Source organism: Natator depressus, chromosome 2, assembly GCF_965152275.1.
Source record: "Natator depressus isolate rNatDep1 chromosome 2, rNatDep2.hap1, whole genome shotgun sequence".
Lineage (NCBI taxonomy): Eukaryota > Metazoa > Chordata > Testudines > Cheloniidae > Natator > Natator depressus.
The window spans coordinates 192,235,750-192,259,620 of record NC_134235.1 but is presented as its reverse complement, the minus strand read 5'-3'; the positions used below and the strand labels follow the sequence as shown (position 1 = coordinate 192,259,620).

General features: G+C 40.9%; 1 protein-coding gene across 1 annotated transcript in view; it reads left to right on the top strand.

Moving 5' to 3' along the window:
• The window catches only part of CMC1 (C-X9-C motif containing 1), a 64,362-nt gene that overhangs the window by 17,838 nt on the left and 22,653 nt on the right, over window positions 1-23,871 (top strand). The window contains exon 2 of the mRNA XM_074945636.1: window positions 1,734-1,826. Within this exon, the coding sequence (XP_074801737.1) occupies window positions 1,734-1,826 (93 nt within the window). The remainder of the gene's footprint in view (window positions 1-1,733; window positions 1,827-23,871) is intronic.

The window sequence follows — 23,871 nt, the reverse complement described above, 5'->3', positions numbered from 1 at the left end:
CGCGGAGTCGGAGTGCTCTACATGCCTTGCCAGTGTGGACGGGTAGTGAGCTAGCGCGCCCGGGACTCCTATATTGTGCTGTAACTGGCAAGTTTAGCCAAGCCCTGAGAAGTAAATTAGTTGATATTTGAAAATCTATATAATATAATGTTTGATCAAGGATGCCTATTCTTGAATACCTCATTCTTTCACTTCAGCAAACTTTGGCTCTCGGGCCATCAGGATAAGCTGCTGGCGGGCAGAGATGGTTTGTTTGCCGTGAGCGTCCTCAGGCACGGAGGTAAACCTAAGTAAACAAACTGTCCTGGCCCGCCAGCTGCTTACCCTGATGGGCCGGGACAGTAACTGGTGCGGGAAATTTTTTGTGAGGCGGGCCAGGGGAGGATGTCTCTGGCCTAGCTGGAGTTGCTCCAGCAGCGTGCTCTGGTGGGCTGTGGTTGGGCGGTGCAGCCGCAGCCTGCCAGCCCCGGAGCTGCAGCTACTTCGGAGACTTGGGAGAGAGCAGCGTGGCCAGAAGCAGAGACACTCTGGTCCCACCTCTTCCCTTCTGGCTCTGCTGGCAGTGCTGCCTCTCCTTGCCCTCTCTGTTGGGCAGAGGGTCTGTGTCCTGCCTCTCCCACTCTATACCCTTTCATAAGCCGACCCCCTTCTCTCATGTGTCCCTTTTTTACTAAAAAAAATTTGGCTTATGAACGAGTATATACGGTATATATTCTAAATCAGATACTCACTTGGCGTATGAGCAGATCTGGGGAGTATAACAGTGTAATGTGAGTTTTACGGTTCTGGTGTTCTGAAAAATAATCTATGCAGATTGAGAAGTGTGCATTGAAGGAGACAGACTAGGATGGTCTGTAGAACCATGGTGGACAGTAGGCTTTTCTTGACAAATATCTTTCAGTTAAAGTCACTCAAAGGTTGAAGAATGTATCTCTGCTTGTTAGATGAATCCTAATGTCTTTTTTTCAATTTGGGGATGAAAAGGAGTATAGTATTACTAAATGATGTGTGTTGAATTAATAATGGTCCAAAATGCTATTTTTACTGGGAGATCTGAATTCCATCATCAAAGAGATCAAAATAAGAACTGGGACAGTATTTTAAACATTGAGTTCTGGTCATTTGTATTTATTCCTATTGATTTAAATTAATCCAGAAAAGGAGATTTTCGGTTAAGCAGTCTGTTTGGAAAACTAACATCATTAGAAGAGTAAACATAGTAAACTAAAACACAGTTTAAAGTTGTGGTTGAGTGTGTGTTATATTTCTCCACTCTCAATGAACCTGAGTTCATTGACAGTGGAAAAATACAGAATATGCATAATGATGAAATGTGGAAGTAGAAGTAGAAAATAATGTTCTGTTTCAATTTACTATTTTTTTTTCTCAACTACTGTGCAGTTTATATCCAGACCATATTGACAAGCTAGCTAATAAGAAACAGACGCCAGCCTTACCAGCAGTTGTTTCTGGTTCCTTATGCACAGTGAATAATACCAAAACAAAAAGTCAGATAATATTTATATTTGTATCTGATGTAACTGTGCATCTTTTGTGATAATCACACGTGCCTGTCTCTTGATTTTAATATCTTCATGTTCTTCTCCTACCTCACTATTCTTTTGATTGTTTGTGCCAGATTTAGTGTGTCATCTATAAACAGTGTTACGATGTTTCCGCAAATTGAAATATGGCTTTCCTTGAAACATAGCAATGTTTTTGCTCTCTTGCAGAGGAACCTGAGCTGAGACATGTAGAAAAAGATGTGCTAATTCCAAAAATGATGAGAGAGAAGGCCAGAGAACTATGTTCAGATAAAGTGCAAGGTAAGACCGAAATATTTATCGGAAGACCTGAATTTAATCCTTCACCTCAGTCAAATAGTCAGTGAATTATTATGTATGATTTGCTTCTCATCCATTTGCTTAGAGGCCAGTATTGTAGCTTACAAAATGTCAGACTGGCTTTAGTTGATTTACAATGTAAACTCTTTACCTATGTAATGTTGTAACAAGGCACTTGGATAGAAGCTAAGTTAGGCTGAGGGAAATCTTTCAAAGTCTTTGTCTGGAGGGTGTGATGGAAGAGGAAAACAACAGCAGTAACTTCCCCAAAACAATCTCTTCAGTGTTCCTTTAGTGAAAGTGGAATTCCCACGTGTAATCAGTTTACAAGGGGGCTTCCTGACTGTAATATTACATACCTCTGTTTAAAAGAATGTTTCTTGCAGATGTTCTCTACTTTCCATGTGCCTTGGAAAAATTAAGTTTTGGCAGACACGAGAGAGAGAGATTTTCTCGTGCTAACAGTTGGATTTATTTTTCTATGACAAATTTTTTGGGTGGTAACATTGGCTAATAGTTATAAAGCAAATTTTTCTAATTATTTCTTTTGCTAAATATTTTGGAGTTGATTAATTTTCTCTTCCAGGAATTGTAAGGATATAGAGTGGAACACAGTCAACAAGTCTGTCCAAATTTAACTGGAATATATCCCAATGGTAGACGAGTAGTATAAGCAGTAGTTAAGAATCGGGAAGCCTGAGCTTGGAATGCTTTTGTGAAGTGTCTGAATGATAGCCTAGTCTACCTCCAGCTAAGTAGAGAAAGTCACAAGAGCAAGCAGATCTTCAGTGAGAAAAGACTTACTTTATGGGCTGGGTGGATTTGATTTAAATCACGAGTTGGGAAGACTCAATTTAATCATGGATTTCTACATAAAAGTGCATTCTTATTGGTTGTTATAACCTTTAATACATACTCTTCACAACTCAGAGATAGATGTAGGTTTCATTTTTAGAAGGTACACATTATACATTTTTAAAGTGATTTATTTTGAAAACTTTTCAGATTAGTTTTACAGCTATATCAGAAAATGAATGGTTATTTCATTTACCAACGGTAAATTACAAAGTCGTTGGGAGGTGAACTATCTCCAATTCAACAGGTTAATCATTAATATTTGGAGGATTTTCTTGCCATGCTGTATCAGGAGGAGAACATCACCAGACAGACATTTTAAATTGTTGTTTCAGAGTAGCAGCTGTGTTAGTCTGTATTCGCAAAAAGAAAAGGAGTACTTGTGGCACCTTAGAGACTAACCAATTTATTTGAGCATAAGCTTTCGTGAGCTACAGCTCACTTCATCGGATGCATTCAGTGGAAAATACAGTGGGGAGATTTCTATACACAGAGAACATGAAACAATGGGTGTTACCAGACACACTGTAAGGAGAGTGATCACTTAAGATGAGCTAATACCAGCAGGAGAGCGGGGGCGGGGGGGGGACCTTTTGTAGTGATGATCAAGGTGGGCCATTTCCAGCAGTTGACAAGAACGTCTGAGGAACAGTGGGGGGTGGAATAAACATGGGGAAATAGTTTTACTTTGTGTAATGACCCATCCACTCCCAGTCTCCATACAAGCCTAGGTTAATTGTATCCAGTTTGCAAATTAATTCCAATTCAGCAGTCTCTCGTTGGAGTCTGTTTTTGAAGTTTTTTTGTTTGAAGAATTGCAACTTTTAGGTCTGTAATCGAGTGACCAGAGAGATTGAAGTGTTCGCCACCTGGTTTTTGAATGTTATAATTCTTAACGTCTGATTTGTGTTCATTTATTCTTTTACGTAGAGACTGTCCCGTTTGACCAATGTACATGGCAGAGGGGCATTGCTGGCACATGATAGCATATATCACATTGGTGGATGTGCAGGTGAACGAGCCTCTGATGGTGTGGCTGATGTGATTAGGCCCTATGATGGTGTCCCCTGATATGTGGACACAGTTGGCAATGGGCTTTGTTGCAAGGATAAGTTCCTGGGTTAGTGGTTCTGTTGTGTGGTGTGTGGTTGCTGGTGAGTATTTGTTTCAGGTTGGGGGACTGTCTGTAAGCAAGGACTGGCCTGTCTCCCAAGATCTGTGAGAGTGATGGGTCATCCTTCAGGATAGGTTGTAGATCCTTGATGATGCGTGGGAGAGGTTTTAGTTGGCAGCTGAAGATGATGGCTAGTGGCGTTCTGTTATTTTCTTTGTTGGGCCTGTCCTGTAGTAGGTGAGTTCTGGGTACTCTTCTGGCTCTATCAATCTGTTCTTCACTTCAGCAGGTGGGTATTGTAGTTGTAAGAATGCTTGATAGAGATCTTGTAGGTGTTTGTCTCCGTCTGAGGGGTTGGAGCAAATGCGGTTATATTGTAGAGCTTGGCTGTAGACAATGGATTGTGTGGTGTGATCTGGGTGAAAGCTGGAGGCACGTAGGTAGGAATAGCGGTTAGTAGGTTTCCGGTATAGGGTGCTGTTTATGTGACCATCGCTTATTAGTACCATAGTGTCCAGGAATTGGATCTCTTGTGTGGACTGGTCCAGGCTGAGGTTGATGGTGGGATGGAAATTGTTGGAAATCATGGTGGAATTCCTCAAGGGCTTCTTTGCCATGGGTCCAGATGATGATGATGTCATCAACGTAGCACAAGTAGAGAAGGGGCATTAGGGGACGAGAGCTGAGGAAGCGTTGTTCTAAGTCAGCCATAAAAATGTTGTCATATTGTGGGGCCATGCGGGTACCCATAGCAGTGCCGCTGATTTGAAGGTATACATTGTCCCCAAATGTGAAATAGTTATGGGTGAGGACAAAGTCCAGCCACCAGGTTTGCCGTGACGTTATCGGGGATACTGTTCCTGATGGCTTGTAGTCTATCTTTGTGTGGAATGTTGGTGTAGAGGGCTTCTACATCCATAGTGGCCAGGATGGTGTTTTCAGGAAGATCACCGATGCATTGTAGTTTCCTCAGGAAGTCAGTGGTGTCTCGAAGATAGCTGGGAGTGGCCTGAGGAGGGAGTCTACATAGCCAGACAATCCTGCTGTCAGGGTGCTAATGCCTGAGATGATGGGGCTTCCAGGATTTCCAGGTTTATGGATCTTGGGTAGCTGATAGAATACACCAGGTCAGGGTTCCAGGGGTGTGTCTGTGCGGATTTGTTCTTGTGCTTTTTCAGGGAGTTTCTTGAGCAAATGGTGTAGTTTCTTTTGGTAACCCTCAGGGAGATCAGAGGGTAATGGCTTGTAGAAAGTGGTGTTGGAGAGCTGCCTAGCAGCCTCTTGTTCATATTCCGACCTATTCATGATGACGACAGCACCTCCTCTGTCAGCCTTTTTGATTAGGATATCGGAGTTGTTTCTGAGGCTGTGGATGACATTGTGTTCTGCACGGCTGAGGTTATGGAGCAAGTGATGCTGCTTTTCCACAATTTCAGCCCGTGCACGTCGGCGGAAGCACTCTGTGTAGAAGTCCAGTCTGTTGTGTCTACCTTCAGGAGGAGTCCACCCAGAATCCTTCTTTTTGTAGTGTTGGTAGGAAGGTCTCTGTGGATTAGTATGTTGTTCAGAGGTGTGTTGGAAATATTCCTTGAGTCGGAGACGTCGAAAATAGGATTCTAGGTCACCACAATGTTATGTATTCTGGATTTTTTTCTTCAACAGCAAACATATAATATTTTAACAAAACAAGCATATGAATTTTTGAATGTAGTTAAACGTTCAAGTTTTTTAAAATAGGTTTGTTTTTGTTAAAATTGTAGCTAAAATAGTTAAATTAAATTTTTTTTTTTTTTTTAAATCGACTGTGTCAGCCAGGTCAACATGAGAAACTTAGAATATTGGGTTCTGCAGCTAACTCAGTTGTCTTCACCTTCATTTTCCTGTTTGTTCATAATCTGGAAAAGAAAAACAAGCTTTCCTGCTTTTTCAGGTCCCAAACGATTTCTCAGTTTGGAATGAATTCGTCCAAAGGAAGAAAATATTCTTTCTATACCAGCAGAAGAAGCTACTGCTGCTAAAAGTTTCTGAATCCAAGTGCTTAAGTGACTTCCACCAGTTCACTGGTATGACTTTCTTTAAAACATCATCAACAGACATATATTTCTGGAATGGTTCTTATTCCCAAACTGGGTCTCCTTTACGTCCTGCTGCCATTATAGGTTTTCCCTTCTACTGAGAGAATGGTATGGTAAATCTCAAAATCAATGAAGGCTACACTCAGAAAGACCTCAAGACTTCTGGAATATGCTGCTCAAACAATTTCACTTTTGTTTCTACTGCCTGTCCCTCCCTTCTCAATTTATGTCCAGACTTCTTTGTCCAGATATATTCCACCCCCAACCATCTTCTATTCATTGAACTTTTGAAACTTTGCTCTTTTAGAGAGAGGTAAGGGATTGACTCTGTACACAAATTTGCAGAGGGACAATAGGGTTGAGGTCTGTTATTTCTCACCTCTCTATTTATTTATTTTATTTATTTATTTATTTAAAAACATTTTTGCTGTTAACAAGCGTGTTATCTCTGGAGACACAAATCCACAGTTTGAGAACTGCAAAACTAAGCATCTCTGATGCTGTCTTCTAGACTGAGCACTGAGTCCCATTGCATAGAAAGAAAGATGAACCTAAATAATCTATACAGAAGCCCCTGGAACCCCATAAGATTGGGTCCCTAATCCATGAACTATTGGAACTCATTTAGAAATCTTTTCTTAAACATGACATGAAGATATTATCTCATACTATAGAATTAGAATTTATAATCCCTATTCCATGATGAGATATCTTTGAGCTATAATGTATCTTAAATAAAACTAAATAGCTTTTTTGTCAAAAAGCAGTTTATCAAAAAATCTGATTTTAAATAAAAAAAAATCATTGATTTTTATCCACCCTGTTTATGGGAACCTGTGAAGGGACAAATCCTCACCCTGGTATGAAGGAGGCTATGAAGCTCCGCTGGGCCTGTTCCATGCTAAAGAGACACACCTGCAAAGCTTGCTCAGCCTGGAGGGGAAGGAGCTTAAAACAGTGAAACTTACCACCAGAAGGGGCAGTGAACAGGAAGAAGGTTGCTCTGTCAGGAGTGCTGGCAACAGAGGGAGTCCAGTTGAGGAGGGGACAACCGTGAGACGCACTGCTGCCGAAGCTGCCCTGATGCAATATGTGGCCCCAAGAAGAGGGGTAGAAGGTAAACCCCATGAAGGGGCAATCGACTATGCAAGGCTGAGCCCTTAAAACTGATTCTCTAGGGGCTGCCTGAGAGGCTAGTCCTTGTTCCAGCCAGACCTTCTCCCCTTGCAAAGGGAAGAGAAGAACAGGAGCCAAACCCTGGCTTGTGGGCGGTAGCCTGCAGAGAGATTCCGCAAAGGCTGCAAACTCAGGGGGAAAAGAGGGGATAAATGACAGTGAGACCCGGGAGGGAGGGGGTCCAGGGAGCCCCCCCACAGAGCCTGAGCATAGCTCTGATGTACAGTACATCTGGCATGAGTGAGAGAGAGAGAGAAGATGGATCTGAATAGAGAGCTCACTGTCTGTCATCAAGTAACAAGAAGGAATTGACTAGAAGGAGATCCAAAGAAGAATGCATTCTGCAAGGAGCCCTGAGGACCCATGAGTTAGAGAAAGGTTACACACAACTTATCCAACTATGCTGGTGGATAGCTTGGTCTGATTAAGGGGAGAGAAGTAAACATTAGAATATAAGAAATGAATAGGGTAATGGAGATCTTAAAAAAACCCAAAGCATGCACAACCACTCTTTCTTGCATATCCTATATACTGAGAATGAACTCTGGGAACCTGCACTAGTGCTACAAATATATGGACACACCAGCAGAAATACAGCATTGCTTTAGGACATGGAGGATCATGGCAGAGGATATGTGGCCACTCTTGGAATAATAGCTTCTCTGGAGTCCAGTTGATCAAAATAACAGGACAATACTTTCTGAAGTGATGTCCCTTTCAAAGTAAAGAGGTTCCTTTAATGAAGCATGGCAGTTGTGAACAAAACAGTTGAGGAAAGGAACTGGCACAGGTCTCTCACCTCTGTCAGTTTGGCCAGACCCCTAACTTGAGGAGCTACTCTGTATGTGTATTGGCATTACAGGGAAAGTGGGAGGGATGCGCTAAGAAGTGCAAGAAGAACCCAAGTTCTGCGAACAAGAGAGGAACTGAGAGTATGTGCCAAAGGGAAATGGGATCATGTAATGGGTAGGTTCCGAATCTGCCAGGATTTATTCAGAGCCCCTGTAGTACGTACAGCAGCTCCTTCTTTACTTTCTTGCCTTCATAAGTCATAAAACAAAATGTTAGAAGAGGTGTATTTTCATACTCATCATTAAGCAAAACAAATTATCTATTTTAAATTAATATTTTCTATGGGGGGCTAAGTTTAGTTGTTTTTAATACCATTGTGAAATTAATTCTTGGACAGAAGCATGTCTTGTTAATGTATAAGGAGAGGTGCTAATCAGAGTAAATAGTACTCCTTGTAATAAAAAAGAAAGCATAAGCACAATTTCTGTCCAAATAGAATCATTAAGCACGCAAAAGTCCTCATGTATGTTTTAGAGAGACAAGGTGGGTGAGGTAGTATCTTTTATTGGACCAGCTTCTGTTGATGAGAGAGAGAAGCTTTCAAACTTACACAGAGCTGTTCTTCATGTCTGGGAAACTTACTCAGAGTGTCACAGCTAATATATCTTGATCTGAATCACAGTTAAACAACCCCATGACAGGGTATCAGTCAGGCATAATCTTGTTGGAGTTGCCATCTTTTGAGTGAGAGAAAAAACAAGGTCCTGATTGCATCTGCTAGTTTAACAGCTTTTTGTAAGAACAGTGGCATCTCACCTGGCCATGTTTCAATTTGGTTAACTACATTTGCCTATCTAAGTGTCTCTCTCACCAACAGAAGTTGGTCCAATAAAAGATACTGCCTCACCTACCTTGTCTCTCTAATATCTTGGGACTGACAGCGCTACAACTACACTGCATATCTAAATTACTGGCATTTCAATTAGATGAGAAGCTTTCTCTTGAAGAGCTTGGCATTGCTAACACTATTTTGACTGCTCAGTCTCTCTCCAGAGCTGGATACATTTCAATGGTGGGTTAAAGTGATCCCTATATATAACTGAAAAGGATGTTTCTAGTGAAAGGTGCTGTATGAATTAATAAGTAATACTGTTGGAAAAACTATTTTGCAGCTAAGATGTTCTGACTGTCTCTGAAATATACATAGGTCCATTCTTGAAACCTGTCACTAATGGTACACTCTAGTCACCAACATCCATCAGATAAAGTAGTTAAATCTATGGGTTTGTCATCACATTGAATAGAAATATATTGATAATGGAACATTATCACACAAGTATTGTATCTTATTTTGAAAATAAATCCCTCTTCATACAAGTACCACTAGGGAAACTATTTTTATGTGATATTTTATTTCACTGACATTGCAAGCAATAGCATGTGACATGGTGTGAAATTATATAAGACCTGCCCACCTCTGCCTCAGTGCATTCTGGGTATCATACAAAATCAGTGATTTCAGAAGACTCTTTATCTAGTATGACTGCAGCTATTGCTTTTATAAAAAATGGTTTTCTTAAGCAAAACACTTTTCTTAAAAATTTAAAATGAAATTCAAAACAAACTTTAAAAGCTAATTCTACAACTTAAAATGTTTTTCAAAGTTTAATCACTATAGATTTCAGGAACCCATTAGCACCCAAAGTCTGTAAGTGATATTGGAAATGTTATATTTGCTTGTAGCAACTGAAATTGACAGGAGTTCTGACAACTTCAGCTGCCAATCTCAATAGTTCCTGGGACTTTGAAGCCTGCTTTTTGTCAGAACAGGGAACACCCATCAGTAATGGTGTTAAACTTCATAAATTTTAGTGGCTGCAGTCTATATACCATTTTCTCAAGATCACTTATGGCACAGCTAGGACTAGATTCTGCACTGTTATATTTACACCAGTGCAACAGAGAGCAGAATTAAGTCCTTAGGATCTTGGAGTTTGAAATTCTTTAACTTGGTGGCAGGGATGGACATAGAGAGTTCTAAAGACCAAAGTATTTGAATATTTATAGGTGCAGGGTATGTATTATATATGCCTACATTTTGTGATTTTGGTGTCCATCTCGAGAAAACTTAAAGGGGCCTGATTTTCAGAAGGTGGATGCCCAACGCTTAAAATCAGGCCTTTGTTGCCGGAAATTGGGAACCCCAAAACTGTCAGCATCCAAAGTCATTAGTCCCTTTTGAAAAAATATAGGCCATAATTCATATCCTTTGTATGTTGTATAAAACAAAATATGGACTTTTTTCTCACCCCCAGTCTCAAGGGGCAACAGTCAAACTGTTATTCAGTGTTACTGTCGTGTACTATGCCACAGGTAAGAAATAGAACCATTATTTTGTTGCAATCCACTTTAAACCTGAGTTCAACAAGCTATTAGAGATTGCGTATAGGTGACTGTGTAATTATGATACATAGGTAATAATCACAGTGTTCAGTTAGGAAACTGAGCTAGAAATAAACTTTTTGGAGTGAGATCCAGCTAGCAACAGACTCATCCATCCAAACCTGGTTTCATCTCTGACAAGGCGTTTCTTCCATTAGGAAGGTCCACTCGTGAATATATGCACACAGTTTGGATGATGTTGGGTCCTACTTGTTTTGGCAAATTTTGAAGATTGGACATGCAATTAGTTTCCACTTCAGAATGTTGCTGGGAAACCCTACTGCATGTCTGACTTGGACTACTGAAATTAGAATTTTCTCTCCCTACCATGTAGGCTTGGCTTTGTGAACTGGACTTTACATTCATTTTTGTGAGAGGTTAGAGTTTATTTTTCTGGAGAAGGGGAGAAAAGGAGTAGTAACACAGGAAGATGTGAGGATATATTTCCACCCATTGTGATCTTAAGACTTTCTTGGGACAAACTGTTATGTGAAAAATCTAAAAATGATTTCTGTGGTCAGTAAAAAGTGTATAATTAGAGCAATTGTAGATACATATGGCTGAATAAACTCTTAAAAACACTTGGCAGCGCTATCAAAGAAGAGTTAGGAAAGTGTTGCTGGCAAAGGGCATTTCCTAATTCCCCTCCCCCAATTTCCCCATTAGCCCTCTTCTGCCCAGGGCCCATATTGATACTTAGTGAAGATGATGGGATGCAACACTACTGCAGGCTTCCCGACAGTAGAGCATGGCCAGTGTCAACCATAGTTTTAGTTATATACACTTACTCAACAGTCCTGTCACTGGGATAATTTCTGTCCCTCTAGGGGCCACCTGCTCCAGACCATGACCCTTGCACCTGACATATCCAAGACCCACAAAAGGAGAGCAGTTCCTAAGCTTGGACAACACTGTGGTGCTGCATATTTAAATGCCCAAGGACACCTTAAGTAGCACTTCCTACCATATAAATAACGGGCTTATTATGTTCTCTTACAAGAAATGTAGATAAGAAAATGTGTGAAATACTTAGTAGATCTCAGCTTGATGCTATTCACTGGCATTGCTCATTCTCTTTTTTGTAATAAAGAGGACCAAGTTCCATTAATCAATGCAAACACTCTCCAGGTGTTGGGACAAATTAACCTGTTGGTTCCTGCAGTCAGAGTGCTGAAGCGCAGCTGACATTGGTTGGTTGGTCCATGACTGACAGCACCAAGAGTTTTATGGTCAAGATTTGCCCAGTAGCTAGCATGTTTACAATTTTATTGATCCTGTTTCTCTTGGGAAAATTAAAGCTATATAATGACTTTTTAAAGTTAAGGAATACACCATCCATTATCATAAATGGAATTTGCTCACCTGCCTTGTGTAGTGGTGAAAATGCATTACTAAAATTGAAGTGTTGTATAATCATTAAAATAGAAATACTGGAACTACTCAGGATTTAGATTATTCAGTAAACTGAGTAATTTGCATAGCAACATCAGACCTTGAGGCTTATTAAAAAAATAAAAGTATCTAGATAATTATTTAATGATTATTATTTAATGAAAACTGAGCCAGCCGACATTGCCACTTTTTGATTATGCAGATAGAACTCCCTTGCGCACGCGGGCTCGCTCGTGTTTTTGGCTTTTTTTTAAATCTGAAGTTGCTCGTTTGTGTTTTGACTGGTTGGAAGATATATAATTGAGATTTGGATGCCAAGTCTGGTTGGATAAATTCAACAAATCATGGTTATATGATTGGTATAGCCTTCCATGTGAAGGTAAAAAAAAGTATGCTGCCTTATTATTTGCAGTCTGATTTTTATAAGAAAAGAAAATCAATATAATTTGAGAACTTCATTTCAGTCCAGCAGCAAAGCTGCAGGTAGAGAAAGGGAGAAAATCTTTATCCTCTGGTACTCTGTTTATTATCCAGAATATTAAAATGCCTGTATTATAATAATGTTTAATGTGGCCATTCTGTTTATATATGTAGCTACTGTGAATGGTATTGTACATATGGTGTTGGAGTTTTATGTGTATAACTGAGATACATTTAGATTATGTTGGTAATGTGTAGTCTTATTTTGAGCTGTTATAAATTAGCTTTTTTCTCTGAACATTGTTGTTGAGAATAGGAAGATGAATCTTTATACTATCACTTTATGCAGAATAGTTTCTATTTTAGAAATACTGATTCAGCCCCATATACTTCCAATGAGCATTTACTCTCATCCCATTTAACTTTGTGAATTAACACAACCTCTAGAGGGATTATCGTTATTGAGTTTTGTTCCAACAAGCTAGGCAAACAGAACAGCTATATGTAAATTACAATTTGAAGAAATTGGACCTAGATCTGTTGATTTCCTTCTGATGCTTTTAGGCCTAGCTCTCTTAAACTAATTAAGAAATTTTCAAGGAAATATGAGAGCATATTATATATTGTTCATTAATGAAAATGTTGATATTCTAACTAAATGATAGGACTTCCATGAAGACTTGAATAAAACATAATTTAGGGAGGGAACTTTTCCTATGATTTCTCATGTCATTTCAGCCCAGCTGGTTATAGGAAATGGGTCAGACTGCTAGCTTCACCACTGCAACTTAGGTTTTTTTTTTTTTTTTTTTTTTGGGGGGGGGGGGAGAAAGGTGGGGGAATGGAACAGCTTTTACCAGGACAAAGAGAAATGAAATCACTTTCAATGAAAGAAAGAGGCCTCATTATAGCCACCAACAGCAGTTATTGACAGCTACACTTCCTATTAACAAGGAGCATTTAAGAGTTTGGCTGTTGGATCTTTGGACTTGATCTAATTTGCTAGCATTAATTAGTTTCTTTTGAGCACAGACACTTGGTGTTCACAGCTATAGATTTGGAGGACTAATTAGGACAGAAAATTGAACAGAATGGGGTAAGGCATTAACCTTCAGCCATTACCAGCTGGGGCTCTGATAAAGACCACAGAGTCCAAATGCTCCCTATTCATGCAAAGAGTACCCTAATGAATATCAATTTCAGCCAGGTTGCCATATTCCTACCAGGACTGTCTTCATTTTGATTCTTTTACCTTCTATCAGATTTTAATTATCTATACCTAATTATCTGTATTGATAGTTTAATGCCCATAGATGGCACATTTGATGTCAGATTATTTACATTCAGTTTATTAAATCTTTCATTTTGGCTTTCTTAAGAAGCTGATCTTGGTTTATACTTAAAAATCAGAATCTTACATAATTTTCTCCCTACACAACATACATACTGTAATCTTGGCACTGTAAACAGTTAACAAATACCCTTTAACTAGAAGGTTTCAGAGTAACAGCCGTGTTAGTCTGTATTTGCAAAAAGAAAAGGAGTACTTGTGGCACCTTAGAGACTAACCAATTAGCTTTTGTGAGCTACAGCTCACTTCATCGCCTGAGACGTTGCTCTAATGTATTTGCATTAATGGCCTGGGCAGGAACTCTGACCCAGCTGACTTAGGGTTAAACAGTAAATTGCTTATGAATGCATTTTCTTCTCAGCTTTTGTGATATACAAGCAATGTGTTGAGGTGTTAACTTGGAGATCCAGTTTCAGGAGGGAAGTTGTTCTTCCAGGTCTGAGACTGATTAAAAGTGCCTGGACACTTGCAGAACTGATGCATTTTTATCCTGTAAAAAAGAGAGGAAGAGAATAGTTGTTTGGTTTTCATACCTTTCTCCAATGGTTGAATTGGTAGAAGATATAAATATCAGAGATGGAGTTAACAATTTCTAAACAGTGAAGGGAGAATGAGAACTGGGGAAATATTCCTTTCACTTTACACATTATTCCTGGGCAGTCATTTTAACTCAACTACTCTCACAGCCTCAGCAACTACTTCTATATTGATGATTCACAGGTCTTGCTTCTCCACCTTGATCTTCCTACTTCTGTCCAGTCTCTCAATTCCGACTGTCTTTCTGTCATCACTTGGATGGATCACCACTATTTTATATGGTCCTTAGCTTTCACCGTGTTGAGTTTGTTTCCCCCAAATCACTTCCCTTCCCTTATTTGTCCATTGTTGTTGACAGTGTTACCATCCTCTGTCACTTAGGGTATGTCTAAACAGCAACTAGACACGTGCCAGCCAGCTCGAACTGCGGGGCTATTTCATTGCTGTGTAGACTTTCAGGCGTGGATTGGAGCCTGGGCTCTGGGATCCTCCCATCTCACAGCGGGGTCTGCACCTCCATGTGAAATTTTATAGGGGTCTGCAAATGAAAAAAGGTTGAAAACCACTGGTTTATGCGAAGGAATGGTCTTGTGGCCAATTAAGTCAATTTTAGGACAGCTTTGCGCAGTGGTGGAGTGATGCACAGCTGCTGGAGGATCTGTTCCATAGTGTGTTTTTTTTCCTTTATTATTTTTTATTTGTATTACCGTAGCGCCTAGGAGCCCTAGTCATGGACCAGAATCCCATTGCTATAGGCACTGTACACCTATACAACAAAGAATTTATAATCTAAATATAAGACAAGATCTCAGCTATCTATAGATAGACAAGGGACTACAAAGAAGCAATGAAACACTGTTGGTCAGCATAATAGGAAGTGGTCTGGTTTCAGCACTCCAGTGGCCTAACCTCTGTCAGGTTTATTTAGGCATCACAGCAAAGGAAAGTTTTAAGGAGAGATTTAAAGAAGCATAATGAGGTAGCTTATATACAGTGTTGGCTAATTCCTCATAGTTTCCCTTCCCAGAAATTTAGTACTTGATTCAGCTCTTGTTTATATTGCGGGTAGTCACTTGTCTGTCACTCTTACCACTTATTTGTGAGTACATGCTTGGGTTTCTTTCAGGGTAATTAATATTACACCTTACATTGGTGGAAATAGAAATCTACAGATACTCTGACATATGAAGCATATGTCACATATAGCTACTCTGAAAATAACATTGGAATAATGTGTTACTATGGAATAGCTGCACATGGTAACGCATATTGTTAACGAGTGCTTGCTACAGTACTGTGGAAATGCAACATATGACTTCCACAGCTATCTTAACTGCATCTGCTTAACCATTTAAAACTGTTCCTTGGCAACTTAAACAGTAATTCCCCCCCTTTCACTCTACATTCAGGAATAATGCAGTTGGTACTAATGCAGTTGGTGGTAATGCAGTTGGTGTAAATAAACCTAAAATTTCAAGAGGTCATGCTATATTCCTTATGTATCTGCATAAATATTTACATACTGTATACATTATTAATATTACCCTGGGGTTACTTTCACACTGGAAATAGGTTATTTTTCTACTGTTGAAGTCAATGTGTCTGCTGTGGAAATGATTTAGTTCAACAGTGGAAAATTGACTATGCTTTTGATCAAAAGAGCCATTGGTTAAGTGATTCTCATTGTGTAGTCAAAACTGCAAACCAATAGCAGAAAAGCTTTCAAATAGTTAACAAGTTGATCTCATAAAGCAGATATAATGCACCCAAAGTCAGACTAGAAATAAAAAGGATGCTTCCATCCACAGCTTTTACCTGAAAATCCTGGAATTCTTGGGTTCCCAGAAGCATCAACTTGATCGTGCAACTTCCCTTACAAAAGGTGGGCTAAATCCTCAATAACAGTGGGAAGCCGCTTCACCATTACCACACTTTTTTCAGATGTTTCTGCCTCCCAACAAGCATCAGCTACCACAGCAATGGAGCCATATCAGAGCCTAGATAGATAAATAGATCTCACTTTCATGTAGACTGAGCCGTGGCTGTAGCTTGCTCTTATTCAAGTCCCAGTCTCCACTACACACACATGCACCGCAAAGAGACTCCACCATTCAGGTAAGGTGAAAAAGAATTAAGCTGTATGTCATTCACTTACTGATAGTATATCAGCTTGAACTGTCCCCACTCTTTCCCCTTCAGCCCACCTCATTTAACAGGATGACGACCCAACAGAACTCTGCGGAATGCCATATTACACAGCCTTTGGGGCATTTAAGTAATTGCCCAGCATTACGTCTGGGATTGACTAGGTGAAAGAAAAGATTGGGACTAGAATTGGTTGGGAATTTTCTTCAGGAATGATTTTCCTGTGGAAAATCCAGTTATCTCAAACTTGAAATTTTGATTTTTGTAGAAAATTTTCAAACCTCCACCACCACCAGGAAAATGAAATATTTCATTTCAGGTCTGTTCAACTGAAATTGGAATATTTCCTGTCCTGAACTGCCGTGAAATGCTTGGTTTTGAATCAGTTCAAAAAACCATAAAACTGCATTCCTTTGTGTTGTGCATCATTACACGGCCCTGGGTACATTATGGGAAATGTAATCCAGCCAGGGAGCCTGGCCCATAGGAGAGAATGGGGGTCAGAATTACAACTCCCATCAGGCAACAGGGAAATGCAGTTCAGTTCAGCAAACTGAAGTGAAACGTTTTTATTCCAGGAATGTCAGATTGTTTTGTTTCTGTTGAAAATGTTGAAATGTTTCAGTGTTTCTAAATTGACACTTTTCAGAATTTCTGTCCCATCAAAATTTTGACATTTCAACTTTTTGTTTCATTTAGGAGTGTAAATACAAAATACTGGAATTTCCTGCGGGACAGAAATACTGAATTTTGTGCCATCTAATTGAGACCATTGAAGGGTAAGGCCATCTGCTCCTTCCAAGGTCCCAAAGTGCTTGTCCTTCTTGACATAGTACTTAATGGAGCCCTTGGTAACAAGATAGCTACAAAACTTATGGCTTATTAAAAAAAAGTGACTAAAAGCCCATTATACTCCCATTTGTAAAACCCCTGAATACATTAATGATGATGATAATTGTAGTTATTGTTGTTCATATGGTACAGTAGATGTATATGGCACTTTTAAGAAAAATAAAAAGACAGGTCTCTGGCCCAAAGAGTGTACAGTCTTACTCACAGGTATGATGGTTAATCAAGGAGGGGGGAGTATAGAGAGGACAAAGGTTACAGGAGTACAAGATCCATGGGAGCTTTATGATGCAGATGCATAAACATCTGATTAGTTAATTTTTTATAAAGAATATTAAATTTTTTAAAATTAAGATCAGAAGACTCGCCAAAAGTAGAAGGATCTGAAGGAGTGCAAGGCTAGGTGGTGCACAGGATCAGGATGGATACCACCAGCTGGGGAAGGTGTGGAGTTGTTTTGGGTGAAAAGGAGCCAGGGACTGCCAAGTTGGCAAGATGGCATCAATGAGTGGGGGAAGTTGGTCAGGCAGAAGTTGGGCTGTGAGGGTGAGCTATTACAATATTGGAATGGGGAGCATGGAAGATAATATTTATGTAGTAGTTATATTTGAAGGGAATGATGCAAGATCAGGTTAGCCATAAGAGGAGGCGGTTGCAGGGATTGATATGAGAGATGACTAAGGCCTGGTCTACACTGGGGTGGGAGGGATCGATCTAAGTTACACAACTTCAGCTATGTGAATAACGTAACTGAAGTCGGCATACTTAGATCTACTTAATGTGGTGTCTTCACTGCAGTAAGTTGACTGCTGACGCTCCCCCGTCAACTCCGCCTGTGCCTCTCGCTCTGGTGGAGTACCGGAGTTGACGGGAGAGCGCTTGGTGGTCAATTTATCGCATCTAGACTAGACCCAATAAATTGACCTCTGCTGGATCAATCACTGCCCGTCGATCCAGCGGGTAATGTAGACAAGCCCTAAGGCAAGAACCTGAGGTTTGGTAGTAGGAATAGGGAGGAAGAGAGAGATTTTGGGGAGATAAAGGAAGAGCCCAGCAACATCTAACCTGGATAACAGAGAGTATATAGAGAGAAGAGTCATTTTCTCACTCAAATGAAGCCATTTTAACAGGAAGCAGTTCTGTTTGTCTCTGATTCAGCAAGATGCTTAAGCATTTCCCGAACTTTAAGCATGCGAGCGGACCCATTGTGATATTAAATCAGTTACTCACATCCTTAAATTCAGTTATGTGCTTAAATACTTTGCTAAATTGGGATCTTAGTTTATTTGGGGAGGATTACTAGCCTCTACTCCTTGTTGATATTGACACACTTCTTTAGCTTGTACTTACATTACTTGTGGACTTCTTTATGCTGATCTGTGTTGATGCCTAATTTTTGTCGTCATCTACTGCAAGAAGAAAATAATTCTGTGCAAACAATACAACTTTGGAGTTTTTTGCATATAGACTTTTATTACATGTAATTCATAGTTTACATACTATGTTAGTAGTGTATTAATCTTACAGTTAAAATTGGTGGATGAATATTTCACAGTGACAAACAGTTAAAGACAACAGGTAAGACTTTCAGAAGTGCTCAGGATTGTCCTAATTGTGCACTGTGCTGTTGATTTCCGTGGGAGCAGAGTTTGTATATGTCTAATATCTGGATTGCACTGTTAAATAGACTTAAGTGCTCTGCAGCATGTTTTAACAGGCAACAATTTCCTATATTGAGAGTAATGTCCTTACGAGTTAGAACAACTCCACCAAATTTGCAGATATTGGCAAATCCCTGTTATACTCTACTGCTGCAAGTGAAGGGGCTCTTCTTTGAAAAATACTTTTTTTATCAAAAGAATGAACAGATGTTTTATTTTCAATAAAAAAGTTAATATTTCTTGAGGTGGAGGAGGGGAGAGGAATACGAAGCAGCTATGGTGTAAAAATAAGTCCACAGAATACTTTTTAAACACTCCTGTGCACTTGGAGGGTTCCCAATAATGGTCTGAATAAAAAGCAAAAATTTAAAGGAAAAGTTTGGGACAGTCTGTAAAAATGTAAGAAATTGTTCAATTATTTTTATAGGATGGCTGCTGGTGGTGTTAGTGCTCATTTCCCCACTATTAGTTATGAGAGGCATATGACCGTGACTTTAAAATACAAAAGTTTTAACAGGATATTTGGATTCTCAGCCTGCAACTTCAAATATTAGACTTCAGTCAGTTACTTTTTTCAGGCTTTGGGGTAGTAGTTTTATGCAGTGAATCTGAACTCTAGTCAAAATAATTGGTAAGGGCAGCAATGAAAACTACTTTTCCTCCCCCCCCCCCCCCCCCCCGCCCTCCAGTTAATCTTTGCTATCCCTTGGCAGTTCTGGTTTCCTCCTTCATTTCTTCCTTCTCTTTGCTAAAATTTTTACAACAATCCTTGTTAACATACATAAACTTTTGTGATAGTCTCCTTTCCATTCATCTTGGTGTGGGGGGATGATGACAATGACCAGGTATTTCATTTAGATCCACAGAATTCCCCCAGGAGTAAAATTGTGTGACTGCATGCCTGCAGAAAACACCCCACTCCCAACCCCCGCAGAATTCTTGTGCTTCCCTGCAGAAAATGGCAGGGAAGTTGCGTGGGGCTGGGGGGTGACCATGGATGCAGTTTGGGGGGGAATGGCCCCCCGAACAGAGGCAAGGCATGGGGGGGGCACACGGGGTTATGTGCCACTGCCCCCCATCATTTCTGCAAACCTAGAGCTGTCTAGCTGAAGGAGGCTGCATTTCAGCTCCACTGACTCTGCAACTAAACGCCACCTCCTGGGTGCCAGTGCCAGTTGTGTTCCCCTTCTGTGTGCTGGGAGCCTTCCTGTTTTCTCTGCAACTGAGTGTCCATGGTGGGGCTGGGTAATAGGGCTGCCCATTTTGGTTGGAAGTATTCCTGCAGATTTAATCACCTGACATAATCTTTCATCCCTGGAGACTCGAGGCCAATTTTGGAGGGTTGGCAACCCTACTGGGTAAGGTGTGTGTGTGGGGGAAATGAGGGAAGGAGAGTGAGGGGGTTGGGGAAAGAGGCAGTGGGGAAGGAAGATGGGTGGAATAGGGCAGGAGGAGGGGCATGTGGGGAGGCGGAAGAAAAGGGGATAGGAGAATCACGGGGGGAGTGTCCCCTTGGCAGCAGCTGGGGCTTCCCCATTAAGCAGGCCCATTGAACCCTCACCCTACCTCGACACCTGGACCCTGCCAATGAGCCCCCCCACATCCGGAACCCCACCCCATTGAGTCCCAGCGAGCTGCACCTGGACCTCCTTCCCATCAAGCCCACTCCCCCAGCACCCGGACCCCCCACTGAACCTTCCACACTCAGACCTTCCACCCACCGAGCCCCATCCCCCCCACCTTCACCTGGATCCCCTGCAGAGTCCCATTGCCCCTGCACCCAGACCCCCCCGCAATGAGCCCCTGTGCATCCAGATCTCTCACTGAGCCTCCCACACCCAGACTGCCCCACACAGAAACCGGTCATCCCATGCCTAGATCCCCCCTCATCAAGCCCCTCCACACTTGGATCCTGCTGGGCTGAGCCTGCCCATCCACACGTGGTGCAGAGGGACAGGGCCCCGGGGTGTTTTTGGGGTAGGCCCAGCCCTTGCACTGTGTCAGGGTTAGGTACAGCCTCACTGCCAAGTCCTTGTACTGTGGAAGATGGGGGGGCTTCAGGGTGATCTTCCACCTCAATGCAGCCAGTGGCCTGTGCTCCCCACTCCAAATCATTGTGAAGATGCTTCAACTCCATTAAATCGTTTTATCAGTAACCTTTAAAATATGGTGTCCTTAATGGAGGCACTGACTGAAGGAGTCCTTAGCGTAAGTGTCCTTATCTGCACCTCTCAGCTTTGTAAACCACTGTTGGTTAAACATGTCGGGGGGGGGGGGCGCGGGGCGCGGGGGAATATAAAATTCCAGCAGACATGCAGAAAAATGCTAATTTTAAACACTGAAAACGACTTGAACGGATTTTTCTCAAATCTTGAATTGTTTTTCCTTCCTCAGCGAGGACTTTAATACAAACCGATTTTGATGTTTATTTCTTCAGCTATGCTGGAGTTAAGGGAATGCACGAGTTTTGGAACATATGGATAAAGTGTGATGTTTCTCTCCACCAAATATTCACGAAACTCAAAATGGCTGAACTGTTTTTGCTTACACTTTCCAGAAACATTCACTACTGGGCTGAGATCAAGCATGGACACTGCAACTCAGAAGGAATTCTTGTGGCATCACTAGAAGATGTTACTTAGTGGGGATAGTTTAATTGTTTGTCCCTCTCTCTCAGCAGATTAATAATAACCCTAACCTTCCCTGCTGTTTTGCCCTTCTTCATTTAGGCCCCAATTCAGGAAAGTTCTTAGGGATGTACTTAAGCACATATTTATTCCAGATAGTACTTAAGCACGTTCTGAACTTTAAGCACATGAGTAGTTCCATTCACTTCATTGCAGCTATTCACATGCTTAAATTAATCAAGGCTCTAATTGGACTATTCCACTAGTGTCACTGGTGACAAAAAGTGGAACATTTTTATTGTCCTGAGTAGGGAAACGTGGAAATGCAAAGATTGGTGGTGGTTTTTTTTTTTTTTTTTTTTTTATTTCACTGATGAAAGTTGCCAGATTGTCAGCACTAGAAAATGAAGTCTTCTGTTTATTGACAAGAGGTTAACCTTTGGAAACTGAAATGCAAACGTTCCTAGGCTGTCCCACCAATGTACCTCAATTCTGACCTCAAGGGATCACCTCTAGGGGTTAGAAAGAGTTCAGTCTGTATTTTCACCAGTTCTTTATCCTCTACATTTATTCTTTTAATTGTATATAGTGATTTTGGTGATGTGGGCAGCTCTCCATTAGAAATTGGACTGTTTCATCAGTTTGTTTCACATAAGCCATTAAATGGGCATTTGATTTTAATTATTTCTGTAGGGTGATTTATACAGCACAAATGGTCTGCATAGCAGAAACAATACTCTAAACTGTCTAGTCCTCTTGCTCTCAAGGTCTTTAAAACCTGCACTGATAGTGCAGAATGTAATGAGGATTTTTTTTAATTAATTACTGATTTGGCAATAATAGATGGTCATGAAGTTTTGTAAAGCTCATAGCACCTTCTTCTCTCTCCTCGAATTTCAGTGTGATAACTTTTGTTAAGGGTATGATCCAGAGCTCCCTTTTTTGGCTTTTCTTAGACTGTTCTAAGGAAGTATGGTCTAGTGGTTATGGCACTAGTGTAGGGTTCAGGAGACCCATGTTCAGGTCTCTGCTCTGGCACAGACTTCCTGTGTGACTGCTGGCATGTAACTTAGTCTCTCTGTGCCTCGGTTCCCCATCTGTAAAATGGGAATAATAGTACTTCCCTACATCACACAGTGTTTTGAGGATAACTACATTAAAAAGATGGTGACGTGCTGTGATATTATGGTAATGGGAGCCAGATAGGGTGGAGGAGGTTTTGCGCTCCCGTCTCTTCTGCATCAAAGATTCTAGGACCCCTAGTAGCTCTACAAAATCCACAGAGGGGCCCTTGAACTCTGGGGACATCTGCTGCAGACTCCTCAGTGAGCTGCCTTTTTCTTCCCACTTCAAGGATCTTCCACTGTGTAAAAGGTGGCTCCAGTGAAATGTTATCTCCCAGCTACATTAACATGTCAGCAGATTCCTTGCAAGATGGATTGGGAAGACATGTCCCCTTCTGGTGTGCTTCTCCCTTGTGCAGCAAGGTCTGGTGAAAAGTGGGGAGAGTGCTTCAGAGACTGTTCATGAAGACGGTAGGAGGATTCATCAGAGTTCGGCATGTGCACAGAAAGAATTCACCACTCACCAACCTCAGGAGAATGCTCCGCTCCCTAGTCAGTAACAGAAACTGAATTCTACAAAGTGAGGGTATCGGAATCTGACTCTTCATGATCCCAGATCTTTAGAATTATTTCCCCCAAGTGTTTCATTTCACCTTTAATGATGGGACTAGATTGAGTTCACTGTGTGGCTAGCCCTCAGTACATCACCTGAGTACCTTCACCAGACCTGAAGAAGAGCTCTGTCTCTATCACCAACAGAAGTTGGTCCAATAAAATATATTACATCACCCACCTTACGTGGCTCATCCTGGGACCAACATTGCTACAATTACATTTTATACGTCATCTAAGACAGTCTAAAGAAGAGATTAATCTATTTTTTCTAGATTTTTATTTTAATTCCTGCTGCCCTCTCTTTCCTTTCAGGGCTCACAAAATACTTGCTATATAAAACTTAAACCATGGGTAGTGTGCAAGTAGGGCCAGACAAATATCCCAGCATGTCCTCCATCTGTTCTGCTCAACTGTATCTCATTCCAAGGCAAGCCCATCATTATAGACCCAAATTCACGCTTGTCACAGTCTCAGGCAAATATATTTTCACCCCGCTATTGCCTTTAAAAAAACCCACAACAGAAGCACAGAATAATCTGAGCTGAATAATAAATCTCATATTGTGGAAACCTTTATATTAAAGAAATGATGCCAATATGACTTCAGTCTTCTTTTGCCCACATGCTCAGGGTTTAGCTGATTGCCATATTTGGGGAAGGAATTTTCCTCCAGGGCAGATTGGCAGAGGTCATGGGGGTTTTTTGCCTTCCTCTGCAGTGTGGGGCATGGGTTACTTGCTGGAGGATTCTCTGCACCTTGAAGTCTTTAAACCACAATTTGAGGACTTCAAAAGCTCAGACATAAGTTAGGGGTTTGTTACAGGAGTTGGTGGGTGAGATTCTGTGGCCTGCGTTGTGCAGGAGGTCAGACTAGACGATCATAATGGCCCCTTCTGACCTTAAAATTTATGAA